The 9,380-nt window shown below is 44.7% G+C and overlaps 1 protein-coding gene across 2 annotated transcripts in view; it reads right to left on the reverse strand.

Annotated features, from left to right (window-relative positions):
* LOC126355901 (acetyl-coenzyme A transporter 1) overlaps positions 1-1,776 on the reverse strand; it is an 82,898-nt gene extending 81,122 nt beyond the window's left edge. Inside the window, exons 1-2 of one of the 2 annotated variants that reach the window (XM_050006411.1) lie at positions 1,192-1,776; positions 845-1,106 (exon numbers count right to left, since the gene is read on the reverse strand). In XM_050006411.1, the coding sequence (XP_049862368.1) occupies positions 845-1,057 (213 nt within the window). In that variant the 5' untranslated portion in view covers positions 1,058-1,106; positions 1,192-1,776. The remainder of the gene's footprint in view (positions 1-844; positions 1,107-1,191) is intronic. The other variant, XM_050006410.1, reaches the window with a different exon arrangement.
* Between the last annotated feature and the right edge of the window lie 7,604 nt (positions 1,777-9,380).

Consider the following 9,380-nt stretch of genomic DNA (forward strand, 5'->3'; position numbering starts at 1 on the left):
CATTATCTACATGAAGGTTAATGTGTTCTGATACATTGCTGAAAAAACATCCCATGCTGCTTGAACTCTTTGCAGAGGTTGTTGTACTCTAAGTATATTATTCACATTTTTCACTATCTTTTAAGGAAAAGGAAATACTGGTAATGACAATAGACATTTAACTGCATAGTTACATGAATTCTAGGTTTATGTTTTTTTCCTTACAAGTATAAAGGAAACTAGAAATCACTACCATAAGTATCAGTTTCATTAATTACCGCTAGTCAAAATACACTTGCATACTTTACAAAAGTAGACAGCAGTTGTCTGCCTGTTACTGTACATCATAGAAAGCTCTACTTCAGTAAGGGCTTTACAGAACAGAGTAATGAGCAAAGACACACAATCGGATTTTCCACATGATACGTAACAAGTCTTTTGAGGTGGTACAACTTTTATTCTAATTTCTGTTGAATGCAGTGTATAACACTGAAACGTTGGTTGTCAGTCTTTTTCTCTGTTAGCCTGTTAAATCTTTTTCTCTGTTAGCCTGTTAAATCTTTTTCTCTGTTAGCCTGTTAAACCCTGTAGGTATCGGTAATAACAGTACCCGTTGCTGTCAGTTATTTGAACTAACGATAATACATACGTCAACGAAGAGATAATTTTACTACTGGGCGGAACAGCTGTTTCCGTTTATTACTATACAGTGTAAACAGTAACAAAATATTTTTATTTTATTTCCGTTTCGGCGAGTTTTGGTCATGTCTTTCCAATCATTTCGAACTGAAAATTTTCCGTATTAATTTCGCATTAATGTGAAAAAAACACGAATTAAAATTATATTTGGTAGCATTTAGCTTACCTGTTGTCGATAGCTCACGCCTCTGTTTCGGAGATACATAGGGATTGCCGCAGTAAGACCAATAGGGATTCCTTGTAACAAGTACAGAAAGAACAGAATAGCGATATTTTTTTCATCTCCTTTGATGTCACTTCTCCTTTCTGGTAAATATCCGTCTTCTATATCAGTCGACTGATTCCTCACTTCCGTCCCTGTTCGTTTACGGGTGCTCATCTTGTTATTCGCTGAGTAACTTTCAGTATCGTCGTACTCCACCTGTCAACTAAGTACACGTAATCAATGCACACCGATATATGTCAGCAACAATCCACGCCTGCAATATACATCACTCCAGTATCCAAACTAACATGTTATCACATCATGCATCCTTGTCAGAGTGAAATTTGCTTATTGTCTGACACACACATTAGCAAATGCCACTGAAAACGTAAATCACCAACAACACATTACAACTTCTCTTCCACTCTCACGCTCAAACCAAAACATTATCACATGTGTAGCGAATAGAGCGACGAACATTAATCAGTGCTGCCAACATCACCTTCTGCGTTCTCAAAAGAGCCAGTGTGAGGATTTCTGAACTCATTCTTCGCATCAGGCAATAAACTTGTGTCATTTACCAAAGATTCGTATTTTCTAGGGACTGAAACCTAAAAAAGTACAATGTTTTCAGCTTTATTGTATAACTGTATAATTTACACGTCCAACGTTTGTTGTCTATGTATTCAATAAACGCAAATAAACTGAAAATACATGTTCACGATTTCAGATCTTCACAGTTATAATCTGTTTAAAACATGATATACATGATTTTGTGAGCAAAGTGGAGGTTCTAGCTGGGAGCAATGAAGGACACGCGTTTCGCAAATAATCGAAAACTCTAACAGTTGCCATAGTCTGTGAACTGCATACACAGAAAATATTCGTTGTGTGCATTGCACAAAATCATATAGTACATTCAACACTAGAGTGAGTCAAGTCGATACAATGATTGAACACACGTATATTAGGTCACACATTAACTTTTTTGTGTCCTTTTCCACCGATTTTGTTCCATCATAAGCGCGTAAGCTCCTTCGCAAGGCCTATTGTTGCTTCATTGAAACCTCTCTCAATGGCTTTTTTTCCCCATATCTGTAATAAAGACTACTTTCACCTCCGTACAACTCTGGCATCGAGGTGAGCCATTCATCACTCAGTATTGGTGTACGTAAAACTAAGTACAAGGAGGAGTCGAGGAAATGCGTGTGTTTCGCTACTGAATAACTACTGCCGTTTTGTTTACAGAAAAAAAAGTTTTCATCGGTACGTTAATTGAATCTTGCATTTGAAAACGGGTATCAGTTCGTTATTCGGTGCTATTAAGTTTGGTATTGACCCGTGGAACTGCCTCCACACAGTGTGTCAGTCTGCCTACCGCTGAGAGTATATGGAAGAAGCTATTTGATTCTGACAATGACATCACTAGATCAGGCATAGGGGTGTAGACTTCCTTAAGCACCAGGTGTATATTTCCGAACTGGGGCAAAAACTTGATATTGGTGCCGCCCCCCCTCGCACCCCCGAGCATTTCAGATAGGACGTAAAAATTTTTAAAAAATTGAAAAATATGTTGATGTTGTAGCCCACATCTTTCTGAAGTGTTTGATATACAGGGTGAGTCACTAACTATTGCCACCTAGAATAACTCCGAAAGTATGATAATAACTGAAAAGTTTGCGGAACAAATGTTGCATGGGACAACGGGGGCCATCATATGACATTGGTATTTTGTTGCTAGGTGGGGTCGCTTCAGAGATATGAAGGTCAGCTTTGTTTTTTTTTTTTTTTTTTTTTTTTTTTTTTTTTTTTTTTTTTTTTTTTTATGGGATGCTACAGTTTGGTACTTATTTTATGATAGCAGTTATCAACAAGAATCCAATGATGTGTAACAATAAGGTCTTTGAAGGTCAAAGGTGGCATGAACATCCATTTACAGAAGGTGTTCGAATTGATGACCATTGATATCAATGCAGTGCTGCAATCGTCTTATCATGCCTTGACTAGTATTCCTTAAAACTTCGGCACTTTTCGAAGCACACGCTCTGACAATTCTCTCTCGTACATCATGCAAATAGTAAAATATTTGCTGAATATGGCATATCCATCTAACATGCCATATGTGAACACCATTTGACGGTTTCACAATACAACACTAATATGAACGGTAAGACTAGTATCATTGAATCAAGCAAATGTGAATGATGTATTCCTTCAAAGAGCAAGTCGATATGTTTCTCATTTATGGAGAATAACAACAAAATTCAGTGAGAGCTAGAGACTCGTACGCTGAAAGATATTCTCAGCGTAGTCACCCTACACGCCGTACTTTTAAATATGTGTATGATAAATTGAGAACAATTGGATCTTTAACACTTTGGAAACATATCCGGCAAATGAAAGCTACTAACAAGGAAACGGAAATTGGTACTCTTGCCACTGTGGTTCAAGATCCTTGTGTTAGGTCTCATTAAATCGCAAGGGATCCTGGCATGAGCCAGAGTACTGTTGTTCGTGTTCTGCATCGCGATAAATATTATCCTTACCGTATCAGTCTCTACCAAGAATTAACTGGTGCGGTTTGTATGCGTTAAATTGAGTTCTGCCGATGTGCGGGATTCAGATCAAAGGGATGACATATTTATTAATTTTATTTCATTTACTGACAAGGCTACATTCACAAACCATGGAAATGTTAATTTGCATAACATGCGTTATTGGGCAACTGACAATCCACGTTGGCTGCAGCAAGTTGCAGACAAAAAACCGTGGTCGGTGAATGTGCGGTATGGGATTCTGGAGGACAGAATTTCATCAAAGAAAATCTTAGTAGCAGGAAGTACGCCACATTCCTGCAAGAAACATTAGGTCTGTTATTGTAAGGAACAAGGAACAGAATGTGGTATCAACATGATGGGTGTCTGGCACATTTTTCACTGATGGCTAGAAATGAGTTGCAATACAGTTCCCAAATCATTGGATTGGATGTGGAGGAGATGTCTCATGGCCGGCTCGTTTGCCAGACTTGACACTTCTGGATTTTTTATTGTGAGGATTCATTGTTTGTAAAGACATTCCAACTACACCTGAAGATATAGTAGAGAGAATTGTCAGAGCATGTGTTTCTGTAAGTGCGAATGTAATAAGGAATGCCACTCAATCCATGATAAGAAGATTGCAGCACTGCATTGATATCAATGGTCATCACTTCAAACACCTTCTGTAAATTGATGTTCATGTCACCTTTATGACCTTCAAAGACCTTATTGTTTCACATCATTGGATTCATCTCAATAGCTGTTAGCAGAAAATAAGTACCAAACTATAGCATCCCATTTTTTAAAAAAGTTGACTTTCATATCTCTGAAGTGACCCCACCTAGCAACAAAAGAAACCAATGTCATATCAGGGCCCCCATTGTTCCATGAAACTTTTGTACCACAAACTCTTCAGCTCCTATCATACTTTCAGAGTTAACCTATTCTTGGTGGCAACAGTTAAAGTGACTCACCCTGTATATGAAACATATATGTTTGAGGAAATGTAAGACATGTTATTTGGTCTTAAGGTTGCCAAAGTACAATGCCACTCCTCTTCAAACAGCATTTTTCTGTTGCATGTCACTGTATTTTGTTATGAGGAATTCAAACGTTTATTTTTTGTAGTGAAAGCTATCAAACCTATATTCAGAACAGCAGAAATTAAATTGCCCGGTGGTGCCTCTCCTGCTCCCAGTTAGCCAGTTTGACCCCCTCCCTCCCTTAAAAAACCTCACAATTAATACTGGATGGGATTATTTGTAACCAGGAAAATAAGAACTCTTCAAAAATTTGCACTTTTTATTGCCTATTAGCTAATAACTTTGTCTCTTGTGTGATACAAAATCAAACAAAGGAAACATGAAACCACTGAGGAGATTGTTCAGGTTGGTTACACCAAACAACCCCCATTTGGCAGTAGTTCATTTATTGACCCAAACACAAGTAAGGCTTACAAAGAACTGACATGGCGGAAGAGGCCAAAGATAATCTTAGCTTAGTTCAAAGATGGATGCATCAATGTTGGTTTCGATTTCATTGGTGCCCACACAGCCGCTCCTCCCCCCCCCCCCCCCCCCCACACACATTACGAAGTTCTCTTGAGTGGTTAGTCGGGGGGGGGGGGGGGGGGCGTAACAGTGGCGTCCCCGCCGACCACAGTCGTCGGGGGGCTGTCATGAAGGAAGGTTCGGCCACCGAACCTGGAAGTCGTTGAAGCGAGCTGGGCATGCCGGTTGTGCGGCGACAGATAGGCCAGCAATTTGTGGGTGGAACAGAGCGACAACGACGATGTCTCCAGTAGGCGTGGAGAACACACGAAGCATGTCCAGCTTGACGTCAGGCGGGAAGGAAACACATTTCACCAGGTGGAAGGGAATGGTGGAGGTTGTGTCATGAGCACTGGATGAAGAGAAACACATGACAAAAAGTGTATAATCATGCAATATTATTGTGATGTTGTGGATTATGTCTGGGGGGGCGGCCACAAACACCTTGAGCGAGGGCACGTTCAAGATGGGGCGGGAGGGAGGGGGGGCTATAAGAAACCTCAACAGGGCGAGGCAGGCGACAGTGGAGAGGTTGAAGGAACCGGTGAAGGGTCCGGCGGCGAGGGCATTACTTTGCGGGTGGTATGGATGTGCCGGATGCCACAAATGTTACAAATCTCGTTGAACAGGGCCGACTCAAATTGTCTGCCCTAGTCAGTTGTGATGATAGCTGGACATCTGAAACACAATACCCATGACTCGATGAAAGCTCAAGCAACAGTTTCTGCCATAATATTGGGGAGGGGGACAGCCTCGACCCAGCGAGTTGTTCGGTCCATAGACGAGATAACATAACGAAAGCCATTAGAGGGGGGGAGAGGGCCGACAATATCAGTATGGATATGCTGGAAACACCCAGGAGGGATCGAAAAGGCACCGAGGGGGGGGGGGGGGGGGGGTGAAGTGTGCTCGTGTACTTTGCAGCGTTGGCACGCAACGTATTGGTGGCAGTCCTTGTTGACATTTCTCCACACAAAGCGCTCCGCTACAAGGCGGGCGGACGCATGAACACTGGGGTGGGCTAAATTATGCAATGCGTTGAAGACAGCTCAACGGTGCATGGTTGGGATGAGGGGGCGTAATGCGCCCGTACTATCGTCACACTAGATCTCACCAGAAATGCCAGGGAAGATGGTGCAGACAAAGTGTAGTGAAGAGGTAGAGTCTGAAATCAGGTTTTGTGTTTCCTCGTCAGTGGGTTGGAGGTTAGGCAGTTCAGAGAGGTCTAACAGTGAATGAACGGTGTTGACTCATGAAAGGAAATCAGCAACTATATTGTCAGCACCCTTTATGTGTCTGACATCGATGGTGAACTGAGATATGAAGTCCATGTATCTGAAGCGGCGAGGAGGTGGCTCAGCTGGCGGGTTTGTAATGGCCACAGCCAGGGGTTTGTGGTCCGTTAAAACATAGAAAGGGCATTCCTCAACGTCAGTCTTAAAATGCTTGATCACTTTGTAGACTGCGAGCAACACCCTGTCAAACGCGGAATATTTCCGTTGTACATTGGTGAGCTTGCGCAAGAAGAACTGCAGAGGGGAAGTTTGGGCGTCGATTGTCTGGCTAAGAACATCGCCGCTGGCAGTATCACTCGTGTCTGTGCTGATGAAAACTTGCGCATTGGGATGAGGATGTGTGATGGTGCAGGCCTCAGCAAGAAGATTTTTGAGGGCAGTAAAAGAGCCAGTCATAGCAGGGGTCCATGGAACAGGCCGAGATCCAGAAGTGTTGGTGCCTGCCAAGGCGTCCGTCAGTGGAGCCTTAATCTTCGCAGCCTGAGGTAGATGTTGCCGATAATAATTAACCGTCCCCAGGAAGTGCCGGAGCTCTTTGAATGACAAAGGTCTGGGTAGGTTTAATATTGTTTCTACTTTCTCAGGGGGCGGTGAAATGCCGTCAGCAGAGACCCAAAAAACCAAGAAAAGTGACAGCTGCAATTTGTCCTGGTTGGTCTCGATGCCTGCTGCCATGAGAGTGTTCATAATAATTTGCACATGTCGAATGCTATGGAGGAGCTGAACACAAGAATGTCATCAGCATATGCAAAGCAGAATTTTAGGTCAAACAGCACTTCCTTGATGAAGTGTTGCCATGTCTGGATTGCGTTTTTCAGACCGAAGAGCATGAATTGAAACCGAAATAACCCAATCAGGGTGGTGATTGCTGTCTTCTAGATATCTTCAGGTGCCATGGGGATCTGGTGGTAGGCCCCTTTTCAATCAATGACAGAGTACATGGTCGCACCTGCGAGGGAACTGGGAAAGTCGGCAATATTGGGTATGGGGTAGCTGTCCATAACTGTTCGTACGTATAGTAGACGGTAGTCTCCGCACATGCGCCAGGACCCGTCTTTCTTGGCTGTCATATGTATGGGCGTAGACCAGCTGCTGGCAGAGAGTTCAATGACGCCGGAGCTTAGTAGTTCAGAAATCTGATTTTTAAGGTTGGAGAGGCGCTCAGGACAAAGTCGACGTGGTTTACTGGAGATCAGGGGACCTGGCGTGAGGCGAAGCTTGTGAACCATGCCTTTGGTGACGACGGAAATGTTGCCGGCGGTGTGGGAGGTGGTTTGTTTACAATATGTGGCAGGCGGGGAGGCGAGGCATGGTCGTGGTGTTCGGAGCCACTTGGCAGGTCCGACGGGAGCCAAGGTGACAAAGTGTCCCTGGAGCCAAAGCCCTGAAGCAGTGGCACCATGGTCGGGTGAGCTCAGTAGAGCTCGTGAGCCGTTAGTGAGTACATTGTCCGAGGGCGCGGCCTGTGCCAGCATGGTCACAGGCAAAACGCTTGGCGCGAGTGCACTGTTTGTGTTGTCAGTGGCGGTCGTACGGTGGCGCGCAGGAGCTGAAGTTCCATAGTTTGAGGTGCTATCCACGAGGGGCGGGGTGGAGCCGTCAGTTCGGGAACACATGATACTCGTTGCGCATGCGCACTTGTGTCCAGCCAAGTGTCAAATGCTTTCATTTAGGAGGGTGTGGCCCTGGGGAGCTGTCAGTACATGTTATGGCAGTCTTGATAGCACAGTTGCGAAGGGTAGTGGGAGGTAAACACATGGAGGCTTGATTGCTGGGACTGGAAGCAGATTAGGCACAGTTACTGACCTTGCTTTGTCCTTGCTGTAGTATCTGTAATCCCTTTGCTGCCTCGGAGATCTGGAGCTGAGTTTCGTGGAGCCGGAGGGAGAGCTCGAAGTTTTCCTTGCGTAGGCGAGCGACGTTTCCAAGCTTGACAAGGCACTTATGCATTGTTTCTTGTAACGTTGTCGACAGAGACGAACATGTATGGATGAGATGAGCCCAGACCGATTTGTCATGGGGGGCGGGGGGTGTTTGTTCGACGGAGCACAGGGGAAGTGAGTCTTAGACGGGTGATGAAACACGGTGTTTCGCACTAGGTCTGGTGAAAGTTTGTGGTGTCGCAAGAAATCAGTGTCTAGTATAGGTTCGTCAATTTCACACACTAAAAAAAGTCCACCTGAGTTTGCGGTTTTTGTGGAGAGTGAATCCAAGCATTGTAGTTTAGTTGAATTCACGGCTTGCAGTGAAGTATGATGAGGGTGGATGTTCGACGGCACTAAGGACGTAGGCAGCAGCGAAACATCGGCGCCTGTGTCCACTAGGAAAAGGTATCCCAACGAAATGTCTTTAAAGTAAAGTCATCCACAATTATCCAGTCGTTCCTGGACAGAATGGAGCACTGGGGGTTACCTGTCATGTTGTGCGCAGGAAATGGCACCTGGATCTACCTGCGATTGGCGTTTGGGAAGTAGCAGGGTGGTCTGCAGTTCCATGCCGTCTCACCAAACCGTGTGTGGAAGTAACAGTACTGGCAGTGCGGTTGCATTTCCTGCATAATGTTCGTTTCCAGTGGCTGTGACCGAGGTTCGGTGGCCACAGCAGGCTCGGTTGCAGGAGGGGGCGTGACTATGGGCAGAGCCGATGATGTCCCGGTAGCTTGTTTACTGCTTCCCGGAGCAAACTGAACAGTCGGCACAGTGCTGCCCCAGCCGCAGGACGATGAGCCTAAACATGAGACTTGTCAGGTAGGCAGTGGCTGGCGAAATAGAGCAGTGATGCATTGTGTAGCTTGTCAGCAATTGTCATTCTTTGCTCGACAGGCTCGGGAGACCTCTGAGCCAGAGCAAAGCGGATGTGAGGAGATAGTTTATCTGGCAAGATGGCGAGGAGAGCTGTGTCAGAGAGTAGATCGGCACTGACCAGGGCACATAGCCATCTCCAGAGCTGGGAAGATTTGTCATTGCCTAGTTGCTCAACGTGGAGCACTTGCCATATTGCTGCATCAGTTGAACGTGCAAGCCGATGTAGAACTGTCTTTTCGGTTGGAGTGTACCGGGTAGATGAGTCACGGGTGTCGACCAGGTCAGCAATCAAGTCCTCTTGGTCGTGTAGG

This window comes from Schistocerca gregaria, chromosome 3 (genome assembly GCF_023897955.1).
Source record: "Schistocerca gregaria isolate iqSchGreg1 chromosome 3, iqSchGreg1.2, whole genome shotgun sequence".
Classification (NCBI taxonomy): domain Eukaryota; kingdom Metazoa; phylum Arthropoda; class Insecta; order Orthoptera; family Acrididae; genus Schistocerca; species Schistocerca gregaria.